The 21881-nt window shown below is 47.6% G+C and overlaps 1 protein-coding gene across 2 annotated transcripts in view; it reads left to right on the forward strand.

Moving 5' to 3' along the window:
- Window positions 1–21881, forward strand: part of GLI2 (GLI family zinc finger 2) — a 104602-nt gene that overhangs the window by 75724 nt on the left and 6997 nt on the right. The window contains exons 6-10 of one of the 2 annotated variants that reach the window (XM_014521990.1): window positions 976–1089; window positions 7265–7396; window positions 13153–13302; window positions 16195–16359; window positions 20747–21028. In XM_014521990.1, the coding sequence (XP_014377476.2) occupies window positions 976–1089; window positions 7265–7396; window positions 13153–13302; window positions 16195–16359; window positions 20747–21028 (843 nt within the window). The remainder of the gene's footprint in view (window positions 1–975; window positions 1090–7264; window positions 7397–13152; window positions 13303–16194; window positions 16360–20746; window positions 21029–21881) is intronic. The other variant, XM_025209354.1, reaches the window with a different exon arrangement.

Raw genomic sequence — 21881 nt, forward strand, 5'->3', positions numbered from 1 at the left:
ACAGGGGTTAGCAGCACAAAGCCCAGGAGAAGGGCAAGGTGCGGTGGTGGTCCCCGGCAAGAGGGGATAGCAGCACGGTGCGCCCGGAGGGGGGAGGTTAGCAGCGCGGTGGGCCTAAAAGACCGTAGGGCTCGATACGAGTTCCCAGAGGGAATAAGGGTCCCTGAGCGGGACAACACTATTAGAGAGAGCCCAGAGTGGGCTAGATTACAGAGGAGGCCCGGGAGAGCGGGCAAGTTGATTTGTGACAGGACAACGTCTATCCCATCAGCGAGGCTTGGGGCATGGTATTAGGGGTGGTAGGAGCCACGCGTAGCCCATAAGGCTAGGGTGCCCCAAGGCACTCAGGGGTGCAGGATAAGACCCACGAGGGGTCCAGGAGTTTACGTGCCCAAGGAGACGCAAGGCAGCCTCCCAACCTTATTTAACAGCAAAGACGTGGCGGGCGAGATTAGAGGGTGCCCTTGGGCCAAATTGGCACGGGGAGAGGGCCTTAAGGAGATCACGGCCCTCCTAAAGGACCCCGCCATGACACATTGGATAAAATATTTCCTCTCGTTTGGAGTGGGTGCGGGGGGATCATCGATTATTCTTAGGGGCGAGGGGGAGATTTGAACAACAGGGTCTGGATAGTTCTGAGACTGAAGAAGCAGCTGAGAGACAAAAAGCTCCAGTGTCACATGCAAAATAGGTTTTTTTCCCCCCCAGTCTTCAAACTTTCCTTTATTTATTTTTTCTCTGGCTCTTTTTTTTTTCCCCCTTGCATACTCGCACAGTAGGAGATTGACTCTGGACAAATAGCCAAGATAAGGTCTACGTTCCACGTAACTCCTGCGCAGATGGGCCGATCCACAGAGCCAATTTCAGAGTTCCTTTTCCACTCCAATTTGCTGTGATTATGATGGTAGTAGCGGCACGGCCTCATTTTTCATTCATAACCCTAGCAGCACATCTCCCCTGATTTCTCTTTCCTAGAGCAAGCAGAGCAGTGAGTCAGCTGTGAGCAGCACGGTCAATCCAGTAATTAACAAGCGCAGCAAAGTCAAGACTGAAGTTGAAGGGTTGCCTCCAGCTTCCCCAACCTCTCAGGTAAAACTTCTTGGCACAAACTGCCTGGTTGGCCTCAACACAGAGCGCTGACAGCTCTGCGTTGTCTTTGGGACCAATATTCATTCCACGTTTCTCTGCAGCTGATAACAAGGCATCAAAGTTTGCAGGGCTTAGCAAGCTCCTTTCAAGCCAAGGGACCCCCAAAGTGCAGGGGCCGAGTTTCCGTGATTGATCGAGTAAGGCATTATGGAGGTGCTTGGGACTCGGATTCCTTGGCGCTGCGTCTGGGACCAGGGAAAGGGAAGGTTGACTATTTCAACGGTGGTAACTTTAAAAATGACGCTTGACTTTTCTTACGGTGCAGAGCAAGCAGTACGGGTGTCTCAAAGCAAACATAGATTACCGGCAAATCTTGCATGTAGGTCAGATGCTCTCAAAAAGGGCTTCTTCTTTACTCAGTAAGGAATTGCTCAGAGCAACATCCTTTACATCAGTGACGCAGCATTTGACACCAAGACGGGCCCAGAGGCCTTTGCAATTCTTCCTGAGCTCCGCAGTTGCAAACTGTTTAATGGCTGACAGTATCCATCTGACCATCCTTTATCACAACTGTAAACCATCAGGAGTGCTCTGGGCACTTCATTTTCATGAAATATTAGGCTGTGTTATTGTCAAGCGAACAGAAGAGTTGATGACAAATTCCTCTTTCTGCTCTGGTTCAGAAGCAGGTTTCAGCATGATGCATGGGGACAGCAACATGCGCAGTCATCTGGGGGTTGGTAAAATTGATGAAGATAGCATATCAGGGAAAGTTCGTGCTGACTACAGCATGTTTATTAGGGCAAAGAGGCATCTCTCTGGAGCTTTGGGTTTAGGAGCACATCAACGCAGCAGCAGAAAGCACGTGACTTGAAAAAAAACCCCGATCTGGCCACCTCCCAGACTAATAAGGCCCCATGCTCCAAATCCAAAAGAGATATGAAATAAATATTCTGCCCTCCCATGTATATGTATTGGGGCAGACTGTCGTACACGCAGTGGCATCATGCATACGCAGTCATAGTGATAACCCATGCACTTGTGGGCAGACACTTGTTTCAATAGCTGCTCTAGGATGCCTTGTGAGTAACACGAGGAAGCGGGATCAGGTAAAGCAATGCAAGGGAGTTTAATTAGGAGAGAAGAGATGAAATAAAGAAAAGGAAATTGTAGGCTGGCTACCTAGAAATCGTGCCTTTGGGGGAGATCGGTGGAACGATGCCCCCCAGGGAAGTGAAGGCTTTGCAGCTGGAGGCATTTAAAATTGATTAGACGTCTTACTGGAGAATCCCTTGCAGGGAGCCGTCCTTGACATGGAAGACTCAATACCATAGGGGTCTGCTTGTCAGTTGGCCTCAGTCCCCAACCTGGTGCTTTTTGAACCTTGGAAATTCCTGTCTGCATGAAATTCTGTTGTTTCACCATTACTTTCAACCGTATTATGGTGGAAAGCTGAAATACCCTTGTTTTTTCTTTATTGTTTTTGCATGGAAAGAAAAGTTCAGAGACAATTTTGATTCTGAAACCTTGAAATGCCTTTTGTTTCGAATCGTGCCTACACTACAGCAGAGCGTTGACTTGGGTGTCCATGGGCCAGCTGTCTCATGCTCGCCTGCAGTCCTGGAGCTCCTCTTCTGCCCCGTGGCGGCCCAGCCACTAGGGGGGCCGCGCTGCATCATGGCAGATACCATCCAACCAAGGAGTCTGCCCTGTACCCGAGAGTGGGCACATGAGGCGTCTAGACCACAACTCCCTTGAGGCATTGTGGCAGCTCAGGACCAGACTCGGATTCGTGTCAAATGGAAAAACCCATTGAATTCTTGGTTCAGTGAACCAAGCTATTTTGCTTTGGGTCTACCCGCTCTTCACTAGAATAGGCTTTTTCATTTTTTTCTTCCAGAAAAAAACCCAGAAAAATCCAAATTTTCAATTTGTGGAAAGTACTTTTTCTGTGGACTACAATATTTCAGCCGCTCTACCCAGAACTTTAGCTGAAGACAGCGGGAGCTGCTGGGCAATGACTGAGATTTGGTCTTTTCTAGCTCTTCTTTCTACAAGCCTCTCACACTTTTTAAAGGCTTTTGATTCTCCTCAGAAATCCTTCTGTGACTTGCAGCAACTTTTCTGTCATAGGAGCAGCCAATTTCAGAGAACAATTAAGGCCTAATTAAAGCTAATCTTTCCTTGTATAGACTGTAAACCTGTACATAAGTCACAGCTGGCATGTGAAACCATGACAGCTGTTTTAATAAGAATACTTGAGCTTTTATATAGCACTTCTCACCTCCCAGGCCTTCTGGAGCTGTTCACTAATCATTGCAACACTCACGGGGTCTTGAGAAAGGGTTTGAAAGAGGAGAAAATGGTCTGAGAGACCAGCTCAGGCGGCGTGCTCCACGGTGAAGAAGAAACCAGGCTAACTGCTGTGGGGAAAGTGGAGAACAAGGAGGGGCAAAGATGAATTATTTTAGTAGAAGAGAGAGGATGAAGGCAACTGGCTACAGATCAGTAAGAAAGGCATCTTAAAGATGGGACATAATTGAACGTGGTCGCATACGGTGTCTATACACGTGCTGCGGGCTGGGGGGCGTTTTAATTAGAGTGGCTCCGTGACAGCCGCTCTAATTAAAACGCTGCAGCGTCACGTGTATTCAGCATCCCGCATTTCAAAATGGCTGTGGGGGTGCTTTAACTAAAGGCTGTTCAATGAGGTTTAGTTAAAGTGCCTCCGCCACCATTTTGAAATGCAGGGCGCTGAATACACATGACGGTGAGGCACGCTGGAGTGTTTTAATTAGAATGCATTGGAGCACGTGTATAGGCACTCACACATTTTAGCATATTGTCTAATTTCTAAGGGATTTTCATGGACTACAGTCAAATCACGGGCTTGTTTGAATGGTTCTTCAGTGTGATTCACTGCTTGCAGCATTAGGTTGGGCGTCAGAAGATGTGAATGTTGTTCCCAGCTGTGCCACTGTAGACAAGGCCCTTCGTTTTTTTTTGTGCTGGTGTCCTTGAATATACAGGGAAATTTAGTGGTGCAATGATCATGGTCTAGCAGTGCAGGCAAGTACTCCCATTCCAGAATAATCATGTCCATACAGGGAGTTTGACTTATATAAGCATCATGGTATAATTAAACAATACAATTATGCCAGTAAGGTTAGTTGAAAAGGTAGGCCAGTGGTTGAACTTGTCTGCCTACAATGAAATCTCCAGCCTGGGAACTATTTCTGTTTGTTCATTGCTTAGCCCAACAGGGTCTCTATCTCAGTTGATGTGTCTAGGTGCTACTCTGAGACCAATAACTAATAGCATCAGTCTTGCAGGCCTTGTTTCATCTCATCAGATGGATCCATCTTTCAGCTGCAAACTTTGCAGTGGTAGTCAATGGGTCATGAGCCATCTAGTTCCCTTAGGCCCATTTGAAAACCCCAGCTTGGATATATATTCCACATTGCTCTTTACAATCTGAAAGGCAGCTGCTTATTTTGCCAATGAATTAATCTTGCAACAGTTAGAGCTCTGTGCAGTTACAGCCCTTTGCTGAGTAACACCTTTTCTTTAATCATTAGAAACTTCCAGTCCATGTCCACGTGAGAGAGGCATCTGGAGATGACATCGCTTTGCCACTTCCACTGGCTTGAATGCTGCTTTGGCTGTGATAAGTTAACCTACCTATTTAGGGTTTTAGCTTGTGTGATAAGCTAAACTACCTATTAACAAGCAAGCATCAAAACCCCAAGGGTCATCCGTAGCCATTCCTCACAGGGTTCACTGCACACTGAGCACTGAAATAGTTAAATAATTTATTCAGCTTTGTACATGAAGGGCAAAAAAAAAAATAAAGGTTATAGGGCCACCTGCCGTCTTGTTATTTCCTTCTCCAGGAAAATCTGTTGATGGCATCCCTGTGGGCTTGTAGAAACCCAGGTCTTTACTGGGTGAAATCCATCCCTGCACAGAGACTGAATAAGCTGTAGGAGCGGCCCCTCTCTACATGTATATAAACTCCAGAGTCCCCCTGCCCATACGTGCCATCTGTTAGATACGGCTGGTAAAACTCCCAACGATTCCTTATTGAAAGCCTGTCTTGCTATACATCCAGGAGCAAATCTCACCATCCTTACTATAGCTGCTTTCTTTCCATTGAGGCACTCAGATGTGGGATTTGCAATATTATTCAGCTCCGCAATGCAAAGAGCCCACTTCTGCTGCTCTCTTGTGGGGTTGACTCCCTGAACTTGGTGCCTTTGTGATAAGACGAGGGATCAAGTCTTTTTAATGCATTTCAGCCTGCCCTTCCCTATTAATGCTGAATATTCATTTCCCCCCATTTATACAGAGCCCTACTCTAGATTTGCTCCTTTATCTCCTCCAATTAGTCTCGCTGCTTTTCACTGTTTCCGTGGTGGGGGGCGTGTAGAAATGTGCAAAGGATTTTTTTTCACTTGACTGGAAGTCATTAGAAGTGGCTGGCTTTGGTTTCAGTCTGCACTTAAAATCCCCTGTTTCTTCTATATTCATCAAGCAATAGGTTTTTGGGTTTTTTTTTCTCGTAGCTGTAAAAGAAAGCTTTCTGTAAGGTTGAGGTCTCAGCCAGGGGTTCATGTAAGTTAGAGATGGGTCTGAAACACAGAGCCCAAGTTCTGGAAGGTTTCTGGCTCAGAGGTTTGCTATCTGGTCCGTCTTTCATTTCAACTGCCTGCAAAAATCCCTCTTCTGGGTTCCCTGCACCTGGGACCCAGTGAGCTTGAAGTTCAGCTTACCTTGCTAAAGGATGATGATCTCTGTGGCATACTCCTGCTGGCGCGGTTGTCCTGATGAAAGGGATGTGTTGAGGTTAAGGACTGATGAAATAAGATCAAGGCAAAGAAAGGACTGTCTTGCTGTCTTGGCACAACATGCACACGCGCCTGCAGTAACAGTTATGAGATCTGTAACCACAGTTTTCTGTAGCACATTATGTCTAGAGACTGGTCCCTCCCAATTGCCGTAAGCCAGTGAATGTGAGCTTTGCAACAGCCCAGCCAGGTAGGCTTTGGCTTATTCAGAGATGGGGAAACTGGGGTACAGAGAGGTTAAACAACTTGACAAATTGGGATTAGGACTCGAATGGCTAGTAATTGCCCAACCACCATAGGGGACTGAGCACAAGACGGGGAAGCGGGAGTTCCTCTCTGGTGTTGGTCAAGTTACTTAACCATCCCACCTCACTCTTTCTGACTATACCATGGGGGTGGTGATATTTGGTTACCTTCCAGGAAGGTGTTTAGGGTCATAGTTTCATAGTTTCATAGTTTCAGGGTCGGAAGGGACCTAATAGATCTTCTAGCCCGACCCCCCGCCAGGGCGGGAGAACAACCCAAAAAACACAAACAAAACCACTCACCCTAAAAACAAAAACGGGACTCAAATGAGTCCAGCCAGGTAAGTATCCAGCCTCTTCTTAAAGATCCCCAGGGTAGGGGCCAGCACCACCTCCCTTGGAAGTTGGTTCCAGCTCCTAGCCGCCCTGACTGTGAAGTAGTTTTTTCGGATGTCCAATCTGTACCTCCTCTCCATCAACTTGTGCCCATTATTCCTTGTTATGCCAGCAGGGGCTAGGGGAAACAGCGTAGCCCCCTAGGGTCAATCGCTTTGTGTCTTCAAAGTGCTCCAAGATTGCTGCAAACTATGCGTAACCAATAGGGATTATTACACATCAGCATATGTATCCCATGGGTCTCCTGCATCTCAGGTGAGTCCCATAGGCCTTGGGCTGTTGGTTGTTCTGGGTGTGTGTGTGTGTGACTACACATACCTATACACAAATATATACATATTCACAAAAAAACGTGCCCCCCCGCCCCAACTCAGAACAAAGTAAATTCCAAACCGTTGGTTTCTGCACAAAACAGATTTCTTCTTTACCAGCCAGTTCTTCTCCCTACTTTATGGCTGAAACCAGAAAGCCCTGGGCATCTGACTGCTTCTTTAAATGAACCCCCCAAACTGTGGGCAGCACTGTGTGGACTCTGTTTAGCTCGTTATTTAAGGGTGATCAAGAACATTACATCGCTCTAAGCAGTTGTTCTTTCCATGACAGTCACTAATTCCTGCTCCGCGCTCTGCCAGTACCCGAGGAATTCAGCTGAAGTAAGCTCATCTCGTACTCTTTGCTGTGTTACAGGAGCACCTGACAGACCTGAAAGAAGATCTGGATAAGGATGAATGTAAACAGGAGCCCGAAGTTATTTATGAGACAAACTGTCACTGGGAAGGATGCACAAAGGAATATGACACTCAGGAGCAGCTCGTCCATGTGAGTAATGTTGGGAAGAAACCCCGGCAATAAATTTGGGTTGTTCTGCATTTGTCCTCGCTTTTTATTGCAAGCTGCTGCACGGCCAGAGCTCGCTCTGGGAGCCACTCCAGGCGCAAATCAGAAGTATGTGGCATAAACACTGCCAAATCAGGTCACGTTCCCTTGTAGGGTTTAGCTGCGGGGAAGGACACGCATGCACATACACACACATGCACGCACACGCACATGTACACACGCACACAGAGCTGGCTTCAATTCTGGAGGCCGCCGCCTCCTTTGAAAAGGATCTGTTTGATGAACACAGAGATTTTCACAGTTACTCAGACTGCTATTGATTTTTGTTATTTATTTGGTCATTAATTACTGTGGGATCTGTCCCCTGGAGGCCACCAGTCGAGCATCAGGCCTCACCGAGCTAAGCATTATGTGCACACACACAGTGCAAGCATAATCCAAGCCCCCAAAGAGCGTACAGTCTAAATTAAGATTTGGCATTTGCCGTCCTTAAGTCAAAAACAAAGAGTTACCCCTCCACAACCCCTACCTTCATTACAGGTTAGGGATCAGTGATTTAGTAGAAAGTGTCTTGCATTTGCTTGAGGTGGAAATAATTCTGAGTGTTAAATGAGGGAGATGTGTTTAAGGTGGCAGCTATGTATAGATAATGCTTTTTATTTTTGTAAGCCCTTGTACACTCCATAAAGCACGGCATTGCTCAATAATAACTGATCTACAGTGGCCCGTGCTGGCCAGGAAAGCGTGTTTCTGCATTTATCAAGCAATAATGTTTTTTTTTCCTCTCTTAGCTGTAAACCCCCCACAAAAAAACTGTGTAGCTGTCCCCAAAGCAAAGTACAAGACAGATCCCCATAGTCCAGCACAATTTATTACCAATTCCCACCCCCCACCCCAAAAAAAAAATCACCCCACACCAAAAGGCAAATATTTGAAGAAATATGCAACATCTTTATTTTTGAAGGTTTTAAAACCTGAGGCTACTGTGATGTGCTTATTAGCAACTGTTCAAGAAGCTGCAGATTTTGATGCCCAGAATAAGCACAGGAGTGAAGGTCAGAGAGACAGCAGGCTTCCCATTGTGCCCTGAAGGACATATGTTTGTGTGCACAGATGATCGTGCCTAGGCGCACAAGAGTGAGTTTGCTTGTGCAATACACCAAAGTGCTGGTGGAAGCAGAAGATGTCGAGGAAGATACCAGAACAACTGGTGAGCCTATATATTTTCAGAGACCTCTGTTCATCCCGGCTGTAGATGTTTGTCACTCTTCATTTGAGAGAGACCCCAAGCAACACCTCTAAGACACATAAAGAGGGACAATCCAACCGACTGAAATGCCAGTCCTTCCAAGGTCAGATTCACAAACTGACTCAGACCAAGAGGCCTATTTTTCACATCTCTTCTGGTGGTGTGTAGCAGGACTGAGCCCCAGGGGTGGCCATGATGCCCTTGGTGGCCATCCTGGCCTTCACACCTTGCTTGTGATATTTGATGGGGAAAATGCAAGCCCTAGCTTGCTATCTGTCACTGGGTTCCTCCCGAACCCTGCAAATCGCCATCCTGCCATCAGGCACTCAGTGGGGCCCTCCTGGCCCATCTGTACTCAAGTACCCTAGTTGCCTTAGGGGCTAATTTCATGGCTCCGACCTCCCCTATAGCCGCACCAGTGCCTTGCACGTGTCTCCTGTCATTGCTCAGGTGGGGAGCTTTACCCCAAGTCAGTCTTAGGCCTTGTTGGGGCCTTGGTCTTCTCAGCCTCTGCCCCTTTTTTCTATCTGGACCCTGTTGGCTTGGCCCACACTGCAGGACCAGGCGTCTGGGCTCCTGCCTCTAGTCTGGTTTCCATCTATCCTAGATTGCAACCCCTTTCCCAGCTTGTGTTCTGGCTCTCTTGGCCCCAGGTTGGCTATTGCCCCTCTCTGGGGCTCTTGGCCTCGGCCTCTAGGTCTTCTTCAATCCCTCCCCGTCCTGCGGTTCTGGGGTCGCCTGTACGGGGCTCTGCTCTTGCCCCTCTAGGGCTGTGAGCCCCTGGCCCTGTCACCGCCCTGCTCAGTCCCTGTTTATTAGCACCTTAAGCCCAGCCCAAAGCTGTCCCATGCCCTTCAGGTGTGGATCCTCCGTGCCTCCCCTAATAGTCCCAAACCCAAACCGCCAGTCTGAACTCTGCAACACAAAAGTCCAAAGGCTACAACATAAACTATCCCTGGACTGGGTCCAAACAAACCCACAAGTGTGCCCCTTTACCTTGCTGGCAGCTCATTTCCTTGCCGCCTGCCTTCTCCCAGCTGTTTAGCTGTAGGCTGCCCTGATGCCGTCTAATGCTCTGCAGCCCTTTCCTAAGAGACCCCTTGTCCCAGGGGCAGCCCCTTCTGCGTGGCTACTCTCCTGCTTGTTCGCTGGCACGTCACCTGCTCCCCAGCCGCCAGCTCATCCCGCCACGATGCGGCTGGCTCTTCTCAGGGTTTTTGCAAGCAGCTTTCTGCCTCACGCACCTGAAGTCTTGTGGAAACAACCTGACAGGGTTCACCTCCGGGAAACTGCGAGTCTTCGATTTCTCAGCTCCATATCCAATACAGAGCTGGCTTCAATCCTTTGAATGTGGCTTGTCTTCACTCTTATCCCTGCCCCTTCAGGTGCTGACCTTGAGCACGAGCCACGTTCACACCGAGCCCGTGACGGCGGTGTCAAAAGCACTGAAGTTCTGGGGTAAAGGGTTCACACAGGTGTGTCTCCATCGTGGCAGTGGTGTTTTCCAGCCTGGATGCTCCTGAGTTTGCCGTGCTCTAGCTTCCACACGTCAAACCTGGATGTGCTCTGGTGGTCTCCCTCTCAAGTCACTCTTGTGAGTGGCCCCTGGGATGACCCTGGCTTATTTGTGGGTTTGGAGCATGAGAGGAGGAGCAGGCAAGCCTCCATCTTCCAGGGTATGCTGCCGCCATACATAGAGGTGAATCTATAGTGAAAAGAAGGTGCCCTGCATCCTCTCCATGTTGTCCCACAATCCACATTTCCTCCACAGCACACCAGTTTTATTAGCAGGCAGGCTGTGACGTTTCAGACAACCGCACTTTTAGCTCTGCACCTATAGGAACAACACCCAGAGTTTGATCTCCAGGTTGTGAATGTCCACCCCTGCACACGCTGTGCCAGGCTGAGATGGAGTAGGCTCGTTACTCGGTTTTAATGAACGTGTAACATTGCTACAGTCCACCAGCAATTAAAGCCACAACCTCAGTAGCACTCAGAGTTGCAGTCTGCAGGCCTGACCTTGATCCTGGAAAAAACCCTGAGTACTGGAAAATCCCAAATCCAGAGCGTTTTTATTTTGGGCTTGCTTGTCAGTTTAGGTCTCCTGAAAACAGCAGAGTGAAGGTGGGCATTAGCTTTGGCAGCGAGATCCCATTCAGAGAGAGACAAAGTTACATGCAGAACAAGACAGCCAGTGAGTTATTCCGTGAATTGCTTTATTTCCCTCCCCATGCCCGTATAACCTGACTCCAGCCTCACACCAGCTAGGATCCAAACTCCACACTGTTGCTGAGTTTTCAGTGCGGGCCGGAGGATTTTATGGTACCGAGTAATTAGCAGTAATAGGGGCTGTGCAGCTTTCCTTAGCACATACTTGAGAGCTGCAGTCATTTCCTGCCCGCAGTTCAGCTTTTGACAGCAGGTGGATGCTTTAGAGCTGGAATACAATCTGGCCTGAATCAGTCTTTTTTTTTTTTTCCTCCTACCTTTTGCCAGTGTTTTTAAGCCTGCAGCATTGAGGGATTTGCAGCTGGAACGTTAGTTCAGTCCACTCCAGAAGTAGAAACCAGGTCCTTGTGAAAACGGGAAATTGCTGGGGGCCAGCACAGGCCATGGATCAGGCTGGGCATGGCCTGGCCAACTTTGAGCACATTCATTTATATAACCCACAAGTGTGCAATTGTCATTCCGGTTAAAACTGTATAGCTATTTTTTTAACCGCATAGCTAGCTGAATTAACGTGCTCAAAATTGGTCAAGCCATGGCCTGGGTGGCCTACCCCGTTCCACGGCCCATGAGGGCCAGGGTTGTTGCAGGGCTGTGGTGGGGGCCCAGCACTAGGCAGCATTTTCATTTAGGTTTTAATTAGGGTTGGGGATTTCTCTAGTTTTGCCATTAGTCTGGGAGTCAGGAGCAATGGGGTCAGATCCTCTATTGATTGCAATGGAGCGATACCCGCCTCCATCAGTGGATCAATGACTGGCCAAATCCCTTTTATAAAGTGTAACAATGACCAAACTATTGTAGATCACATGGTTGGGAGAGGGCATTTAAATGGAGATGGACCCAGCTGTGTCTTAACACTGCATAAAGGGCAAAGAAATGTTACGGGGTTTTTTTAATGTATTTATCAGCCCAGATATTAAAGAGCATAATCTGCGGAAATAGTCCCAGTATTAGCAAAGTGGAACAAAACCACCCTGTTGTTGGGTATTTTTTTCCCGCTTGAGCAAATGTAGCATGCTCGACTCTGAAGGACGCATGGAGTCAGCGCATTGCAGGGTGACATGTCTCAGCAGTTTTAATTCAGCTAAATTATAGGGACATGAGCTTCTGGGGCAAGATCAGGTACGCTCCATGCAGGCACAAAGTGTGCTGGTTGCTCGTCCCCAGGGTGTAGGAAGATATGGAGAGCCACTCCTGACCACTAATTTATATCAAATTGCATGAGCTGAGTCACGTCGGCAAAAGGAAGTAAAAGGATCCACTTTTTCACCCCCCGTCCGCAGTGTCAGGTAGGTCTTAGCAAGCCTTTCACTGCCTCTTGGTGTGTTTGTACACCAGTGGATCTGATCCTGGGTAAATAACGATAAAAAAAAAATCCTCTGCACCACTGGTCCCTTTTTGTACTGGTAGGTCGTGATGTGTTGGTAGGTGGCTTGGCCACCCTGTAGACGGCCAGGTGGGAGTCTGCAAGAAGTTACATGTTAGTCATCTCCAACTAAAGTCCAGTCATTTTTTTCTGCAAGTTCTTACCCCTTCCTTCCAAGTCTACCCCGAATTCCCCTCTGCCCTGGATGGCTCTGATATGTCCCAGCCCGGGTGCTCCAAGGCTTTTTTTTAATATATCTTAGTTAAAAAAAGGAGCATATACAAATGGAAGAACCCTTTCTATTTGGTGGTGTCATTTCTAATTGGATACCTGCTCTCTTCTGAAGCCAGTGGGCCATCTTTGGGTACCTGTTGAGAGGCATCCTGGACTACAGCCTAGCCATCATGGACCACATGATTTATATTTATGCTCCTAAATGCCCCCTATCCTCCACAAAAGGCCCCGAAAGCAAGAATGGGGGTTGATGTGTTGCTTTGAGGCCTCTCAGTGGTCTCAAGAGGGGGGTATGCTTCACTTTTAGTATGTATAGACCAGATTTGGTTTACAGAAGCTGGGGACCTGGCCTAGTGCATCTGATGCACTTTCAACAGAGTAAATGCAGCCTTCATGCTTCAGTAAACTGTCCTAGTCGCATCCTTCTTATTGCACTATATTTTGGTCCAGTAGATCAGCATTTGGGCCAGGTTTCTAAGCTGCAGTAAAGGGCCAGCCCAAGAACATGCTTGTCCTTGCAGCTCTGAAGGAGTGCATATTGGGTATGTCACAGCAGCCCCATTGACTGACACAAAGTTGGTTTTCCTCCCCTGCTTTCAAACACCGTGTGCTCTGTTGGCGTCAGCTGCTCTAATGATGCCCTGCTTTCCCCTCTCCTGCCAGCACATCAATAACGATCACATCCACGGAGAGAAGAAAGAGTTCGTTTGCCGCTGGCAGGACTGCACCCGGGAGCAGAAGCCGTTCAAGGCTCAGTACATGTTGGTAGTGCACATGCGGCGTCACACGGGGGAGAAACCCCACAAGTGCACGGTGAGCCACCTCCGGGCGGGTTGGCGGGTGCTGGTGACCATTTGAATGCATGTCTGTAATGAGGCAGTGGTTGCCACCACAGGTCTCTGCAGGAACAGTCCCCACCACAGGACACGTTCCTCGCGAGCTGTCCTGGGGCATTAAAGCTAACAGCAAGGAAGGGTCGTCCAGTGCTTACGGAGCACGCCTGGGGTCGGGAACTTGCGTGGTCTGTCCTGCCATGGATCTTGTGGCAGGGGGTTGTAGTGACACCAGGACCTGCTGTCTGCAGAAGGTAGGTAGTGGCTGGAGGGAATGCCATGGGCATACTATACTTGGACCTCAGTAAGGCTTTTAATACATGGGCTATACAGTTGAAGAAACACGGGCTAGGTAGAATGAATGTACAGGGAGTACATAATTGCCTGAGTGACCCCAAGCAAAGAGTAACTATAAATGGATGGATGTCAGCGTGCCAGGGGATTTCAGGTGGGATTCTGCGCCCACTCTTGTTCGGTGTTTTTATTAATGACTCTGTTTTTACTTCGATGATTACCAAACTCCCTTACTGTGTTGCAAATAGCCTGACTCCTCACTGCCTGCGGTGCTGAGTTTCTTCTCCAGCACGGCATTGTTTGTCTAAGCAATGACCCCTCTACACGTGCAGGGGTGATTCCCCCCACCCTGGGTGCAGGAAGCTCTCCGGGCCAAAGGATTACTTCGGGGCGATTCCTCGGTTTCTGTACCCCTGAGTCCTAGGGAGCGCGACAGCTAATTGTGCAATACCTGTAACATGTAGAGGGGACTTGACTCGGCAGAGCAGTGATTTCTCCTGGTGCAATTTATTTTAAATAAAGAGACAGGCACAGTGATAGGGACATGTGTAAAACCTCAAACTCCAGCGAATGGATCAGGAGGTCAGGCCCCTTTCTCCAGGTGATCTCATCTTTGCACAGGCAAATCATCACTTCAATCTGGGAACAACCAGCATGAGCACCTGCAGACACTCATATCTGAAAGCAAACCCCAGGTGTCGGCGGTCCCCCACTTGCTGCAGTGTTGTGACAATGCTTGGGATTGCTAGGTCGCTCCTGTGTATGACCGCATGCTTAGTTACCAGTGTTTTCCGGTGAATGGAGCGATATTTTTCAGCCATGTGCATAGGGTGAGAGAGAATTGTGTGCCATTTATTCAAAGTCACCGTACGCTGAATGACCCCGGTGTGCTAGAGGAAGCTGACCAGAGAGGGTGTGATGGGTGCAGTATGACAACCTAGTAAGAATTGCCTGTGCAAATGTAGTGGTTGCCTTTCGTTCGACGTTTATGCATCATACAGTTAAAAATCCCAACCTTCCCTGAACCAGACTACAGCATCCTATGGGCATGGGTTCAAGTACCATGGCCTACACCAGTGACCAACACAATGGTCATTACTGTAGCTCCTTCCCATAACAGATAAAATACCAAAGCCATATTTCTTCAGGATCAGTCTGATGAGTGCTACAAGTGTTTTCTCCCTTTCCCCAAATGGTGCTGAATTATACAGTAGAATAAATTTTGCTTTTAGAGAGAGATTTTTTTTTTACTGGCCAAAGATTTCTCCTAAATTTATGTAGTCCATTGTGCCAGTATGGATAAGAGAAGCCAGTGTTTGTAGGCAACAGCACGCACAGGAGTGATGTGGCCAGCACCCCATGTGGCTGTCTTGGCTTTCCCCAGCCCACGGGACTCTTTGATTTTTATTTCCCAGCCCACAGACATTTACAATGGGATTGACTGGATGTGGCCTTCCATGCAAGCCAGGAGCGAGGATCAGACTCATGCCTCTAGATTCATCGTTCTCTAGAGACACCTTTATGATCTGTCATTATATCCCTTTTCATTGGCAAAGACCTTCCTAAACAGCAACCTCAAGTGGCTCCGGTGTCCATTGGTGGGCACTGATGGAAGTGATTCGATTCAGATGAGCAGTCTGCTGAATTGGGAATGACTGGCAGCTTTGAAATCCAGGAGCCCTCTGAAAGTGCTTGAATAAGGATTGCTGTATGGGATTGTCAGCATACTCATTGACTCGACTCCAAAGGCACACTTGAAAATGTCGCTCTAAAGGTCTTGCTTTAAGCCCCCATTTTTGGAAATCTCATGTTTTCAAATGCACTGGCACTTCGGAGTCATTGCTGCTTGGAAAAGCTACGGGCAGCATCCGGTCTTCTCTCGGTCTTGCTCAGGTCCCTTCCGACCCTACCAACTATGAAACTATTTTGGTTGCTTGGCTGAATGCAGAGAGAAGGTCCTCACCCAGCCAGCACTGAGGTCTGCCATTGCTTTATATCTGAACTGTTTTTTTTCCAGGAGGAAGGCTCCTGGGCTTCTGTGTCATGCAACTTTAATCTCTCTTCAAGATTAAAGTTCTTGGTTTTTTAGCTGGTAATATCTGGCCACCCGTGTTCAGTGCCTTCAGGAAAAAGTGGAACCAAAGCATAATTAGGGTCACTCCAAAGCTTGCTGTATCTCCATTTCTCTTGTGGAAGATGGGTTTGTCTCTGAAATGCTGAAGTCAGCGGAGTGAGAAGGCCTTGGTCAAGATTTTCACAACTAGCTCGTGATTTTGGGGGTCTGCATTTATGAGCACTGAGGCGGGGTCTAATCTCCAGGCATTCAGCCTTGCTTGAAAGTTGGGTCCTTTTCAACTCATATCGAATCAGGCATCCAGAAAGCAAAGGCACCTACTATCACTATCCCGTCTTGAAAATCCCAGTCTACTCGGGGACAGCCAGGTCGCTCTCAGTAACGTGAGCACTCTTTTGTCAAACACCCTCCCCGGAAGGGGAGGAGGAATAAGAAACCGATGAGAAAGGAAAGACCCTCCCTTCCCCCTGTTGATTAATCACTCCTATTCTGTTTTTCTTTTAGTTTGAGGGTTGCTCCAAGGCCTATTCCCGGCTGGAGAACTTAAAGACACACCTGAGATCTCACACTGGAGAAAAGCCCTACGTCTGTGAACACGAAGGTTGCAATAAAGCCTTTTCCAATGCTTCAGACAGAGCCAAGCACCAGAACAGGACGCACTCCAATGAGGTAAACCTATGCACGCTGCACGCTCCATTATTTTCTTTTTCATTTCACTGACAAATACACGACACGCTGGACTCACGTAGAAAGAAATCTACCATCGTGAAAGGTTTTCTTTGCTTTTTTTTAACAGCATTTATTTTGCTGGCAAGCCAGACCACATTAGCTCTATAGTTATGAAAGCCATGTTTGAAACCATAAACAGATGTGGACATCTGCAAACTTTCTAATTGGCTTTTGAAATTAAAGCTGGTGCTTTCCAAAATCATATACTTTTTAATAGGGCAAGCAGGTTCCTACATTTATACATGTTTTCTTTTTCTTTCTTCCCTTTTTTTAACAATGCTGCAGCCTAGACTCATGGTGGTATAATTCCTACCCGGCATCCTGACACTTTGGAAGTAATACTACCTCCGGCATTTGATGTACGATGATAAAGCGCAATGCAATGCTTTGTTAACCCTGCTTAATTAAGACCCGCTATTAGTAGTTGGGGAATGCAGGAAATTGCCTTTATTGTTACGCATGTGATGGTCTGCTGCAACCAGCTAAGGCTGAGGATTGAAATTTATATTACCACTAATTAGTTGACGACGGGAAGAAAAAACAGCGCTCCAAATTCTAATAGCATTTGCGACCATGAAGAATTTAGTATGTAGCCTAATTTGTAACAGTTAAATATGAACCACTGGAGAATGGAACGTGATTGCAAAGGTTGACGGCATTTTAAAGTGATACCATGTCTAGGTAGGGGTTGCTAGGAGTATTTTTGCCTCCTGCATAACATGAGTTAAGGATAACCAAACTCCAAAAAGCTTTGCAGGTTTGGTAGTTGTCGTAAATACCGAAAATCTTGGCTGCTTCTCTTAGCTACTTGGGTCAGGGAAGGAGAGCCAAGCTGCCTTTGAATTTGTTTGGATTGGAATCCAACTATTGAAGATAGACCTTAATCTCATCAGTGAGCCAGTTGATGCCAGTGAGGGACTTAGAGTTGCTTTCTTGCCACTCCGGTTTGCCCCAAGGCTGGGTGACTTGGAATACAGATGCGCGGACATTAAGACCAGAGGAAACCATTAGATCCTCTAGTCTGACCTCTTGTATACCACAGACCATAAAATGTCACCATTAACCCTGTATTGAGCCCAGTCACTCATGTCTCGTGGAAGGATGAGGTGTGCATACCTTCTGCAGAAGCAGACTGTCCATTCTCCGGTGCTAAATCACCCTCACAGGTAAAAGATTGGATGCATTTGAATTGGTCTGGCTACAGCACCCAGACTCTGAGTTTTATTATGCCTTCTTCCACTAGATCATCGAGCCCTTTCATTCCTGGAGTTTCCTCCCTGTGAAGGTACTTGTGCATTGTCACTTAGGCCATGGACAGGAGCTCATTTCTAGCGGTAACTATTTCTGCGAAATTATTACTGTTAGAAAAATAACCTGGGAGCTAGGACGCACGTTTATTCCAGCGCCCTGGCTGGAGGGCTACACGGGGGGAGCTCTCCAGCCAGGAGGCACTAGAGGGGACGGTGAGCGGGGCATTGTCCTGTGATGGAAACCATGGACAGCTGCCTCCGGCCCCCCCGCACTCCTTTGAGTCAACCCAAATGAGTGCATGATGTGGGGAACCTGGGGCTGGGGGACATCCCTCCTCCTGGCAGCTCTCCTGGGGCTCTTGGAGGGGTCCCACTATGGGTGACTGGCAGAGGCAGAGGGCACAGGTGACTGGTAGAGGGGGAATTGGGGGGCATGTGCCCCCCCCCCAGAGATTGGCCCCCGACTTGGTACTGCTTAGGATGGGGTAGTTTTTTTGCCGCACGGGCCAGCAGCGTTTGTGGGGGGGCACTAAGTCACGGCACAGAAGTATAGGAGTGGATATGGGGGTTTTGGCCCGCTCCCAGGCCCACCCACAAATTGTGCCCCCCCCAGACTCAGGAGGCACCGGTCACCCCTGGCAAGGGAACTTTTTCACAGGAGGGTCCCCACTGGGCTCCCTGTGCTCTCCCTCCCCCATCCCTCAAGGGAGGGAGGGAGTAGAGGACTGTGGGATACTGGTTGTCCTCAACACCCTAGAAGAGTATACAGCTATTCAAATTAATGCACGACAATGGAGATTTTCCTCTTAAAAACAGATCTGACTTTCCTACAGAAGAGCCAGTTCTCTTCTGCAAGAAATCCCTGGAACGGCTTTCCACTCTTTTTGGGCCAGGAGAGAGGTTTTTCTCCTGGCATAAGTGGGAGAATTACCTTAGTCATCTCTTCATTTTTGTTTTGAGAAGCTAAATAGATGGGGCTGTTTGTGCCTGGCTATAAGGCATCTTCTCCAGCCTACAAATCATTGTGGTAGCTCTGTCCTATCCCCTCTGCAGTATTTCAATAGCCTTTTAAGGTTGGACAAAAGCAAATTTTGTTTCTGTGAGCCCAGTTTTTACCAAGCAGTCAGGAGCTGCACTGTGTCCCTAATGACCTTCTTCATTATGTCGGTACAGAGCTCGGGCTCTACCCTGCCCTTGCATGAATAGATGTCATGCCCATGTGCTATCTAGCCTTAAATTTTCAGTAGGCCCTTCAACGTGCCCTTAGGATGTCACAGCCAGTGGTCCATTACTGATTTCCCAAGGCCGGGAAATGTCCGAGTGTTGTGATGTTCCTCCAAATGGTTCTTTAATTCGATTATCTGCTCAATCACCCACCCACCAACTCACCAATGAGTTCAAGGTGGCACAAGTCTGCTGTTGGCCAAAGTCTCCAAGGGACCCCCTTCCTTACTCAAGTGAAATGTGGTTGAACTATCGAAATCCAGGGTCACAGCCTTTCTGAGGAGCATTGCGATTCTGCCACCCTACAGAGAGGGAGCTTCGCAGGTGTTTGAAAAAGGCTAGGGAGGAAGCGTTAGAGAAGTATGAACTGGCATTGGCAGAGGACTCCCAACTACATGATGCTTCTTTTTGACTAACACTTAACACTCATAAGCATCCCATCAAAGCTACCATTATGCGTTATTCAGCCATCAATAAGATTTGATTCATGATGAAATGGATCCACCTAATTAAGCAAGTAGAATCTCCTGGCAATATTGGCAAGATTTGTGTGAGTTATTCTCATTTATAAAGTATCAGACTGGACTATTCACATACCAGGCTCTACTCCCTTTACTCAAATGGAGGTGTTAATAACAGTCATACTACTTCTATAGTGGCTCATCCAAGCACCTGAGTGTGAGCTACCCTTAATTTAATTCTTTGCATCTCTTCTTATTCACTTATAAAATGGGAGTAGCAGTCTCTACCTCCGAGGGGTATTCTAAAGATTAATTAATTAAAGGGACTTGCCTCAAACCAGCTAGGACGCTTGCAGCAGAGTTCCTCTTGTGCATATGATGATGCTAGTTTTTTGCAAAAATAAATATAAATACACGTCCCCACATTGATCACTGCTGCTCTTTGGTCAAACTGGTAAGCAGACACACAAAGGAATAGAAATGACCATTTTTGGTTAAACTTTGAAAAGCATATAGTGATTGTTCCTTTTCGTGGATCCATTACAATGTCTCAGTGGAAAAATACTTAGAGCAGTTGTGAGGCTGAGATGGTGCTTGTGATGAATTCAGACCTTTGAAAGCAGCAGCCCTAACACCCTTGGTGCTAATGGACTTTGGAACTGGAAACTGGATAAATAAGAGTTTGAAAGAAAGGTAGCGCTTTCCTCCCTTCTCTTTCCAAAAGCCTGGCCTCATCTTTGTTCTGCTGCAGCAATCAATGATTCATGATTTCAGGAGCGCCGTGCTATCATCTTAAAAAGCACGGCATGCCTGTGATTTGTTTTGCATGATAACAGATTTCAGGGTGACAGGTGCTGGAGATGTACAGGAGATTAGATAGGCAGAATCCCGTTTGGCTCGGTTTCCCTGAATTGTCATAGATCCAGGAGGGCTCCAGCCTTTTCTCACAGGGTGTAGACCTCGTCTTAATCGAGACAAGCCTTTGTGGTCATGTCCTGCTGTTCCCATTGGTCCAAGCCACCTGCCCTTCCATCCATAATCAGGAAACATTCCTGTGGCCACCAGAGCAAATACCTACATGGAAAAGTAATATTCAGAAAGTATTTCATGAATTTTTTAGCTGCCTTTTTAATTTAGCAGCAGAAAACAAGGAGGAGAGCCAGCACCAAGTGACTAGCCCGGTCGCTTTGGACTGCCAGCAGTCCACGGATCACAGCGTACGAATCTCTGCCATAGCTGTTTTGCAAAACCATAGTGGGTAGATGCTCCGCGCTCTCCCACCAGCACCCGTCTCCGTTGTCCTCCGTGGGAACATGCCTTATTTTTGCCTGTAAAACACCCAGATTGTTTCAGCTTTCTTTAACCATAACTTCAAATTTGCTGTCTTAACAGAAACCCTATGTCTGCAAGATCCCAGGGTGCACAAAGAGGTACACGGACCCCAGTTCCCTCAGGAAACACGTTAAAACTGTGCACGGGCCCGATGCCCACGTCACGAAGAAGCAACGCAATGACGTTCACCCAAGGCCACCACCGCTCAAGGAAAACGGCGATAACGAAGCCAGCGCCAAGCAGAGCAGCAAGATCTCAGAAGACGGCTCTGAAGCCAACAGCACCGCCAGGGGCATGGAGGACTGCTTGCAAGTCAAAACGATAAAGACGGAGAATTCTGTGGTAAGAGAAGTGATCACTTAAATCCGAAAGTGTGGCCCACAATTCCTCAAAAAAAGGAAAAGCTAATGACTTTTCTCACCCCCTCCCTGTGCATTTGTCAGGTACCCAAAAACTGTCTGAATAATCCCAAACCTTCAAAGCCTCCAAGCTGCTACAAGTCTCTGGGGCATGTTGTGTTTGGGAGGTCATGCCGTGGTATGGCCGTTGTATCAGAACAGGATGATGCGCCATCCTGAAATGCGGTCCTACGGTCATGCCGCAGGGGTGAAATTGTAATTACTGTGTCATTGCAGGACTGTTATTTTTGCCCCCCAAGACTGTTTAAATTAGACAGCAGTCTTATTTCCAGTCCAAGCCCGGTACGTGCCGTTTCAGTACTTGTGTCTATTTCTGTGCGTGCCGCGGGAGGTGAAGGAAGTCCATCGGGACACCCTGCCACTCTTTCGCCTTCCAGTATTTCTCCTTCCCTTAGCAGCCAAAAGGACAACATTTTGGCTTCCTACATCAACTCAGGGTAAAATCAGGAGTGATGAATGGTTGAAGTGGTTTTCACCTGCTGAAGAGTTTGTCCAATCTCTGTTTTTTTTTTTTCCATGAGTCAAGACAACTTTGCAAGCATTGAAGCCTCCAAAATATATATTTTCTTGAAGTTAAGCCAGCTAAAATGTCAGTTCCACCAGTCTGAGGCATCAGAGGGCTAAATGCTGCTGGGCCAAACTGCAGTCACATGTGAATTTAGCCCAAGAAGGAATGGACTATTTTCACAGCCCAGCAGGCTGTTTTTTGGCTAGCGGGATAGATTTTTACCTTCACAAGTTTCTATATTTGGTGGAAAAACTCAATGCGAGAGCAA

The sequence above is a fragment of the Alligator sinensis genome, unplaced genomic scaffold (genome assembly GCF_000455745.1).
Source record: "Alligator sinensis unplaced genomic scaffold, ASM45574v1 scaffold1133_1, whole genome shotgun sequence".
NCBI classification, from domain to species: Eukaryota; Metazoa; Chordata; order Crocodylia; family Alligatoridae; genus Alligator; species Alligator sinensis.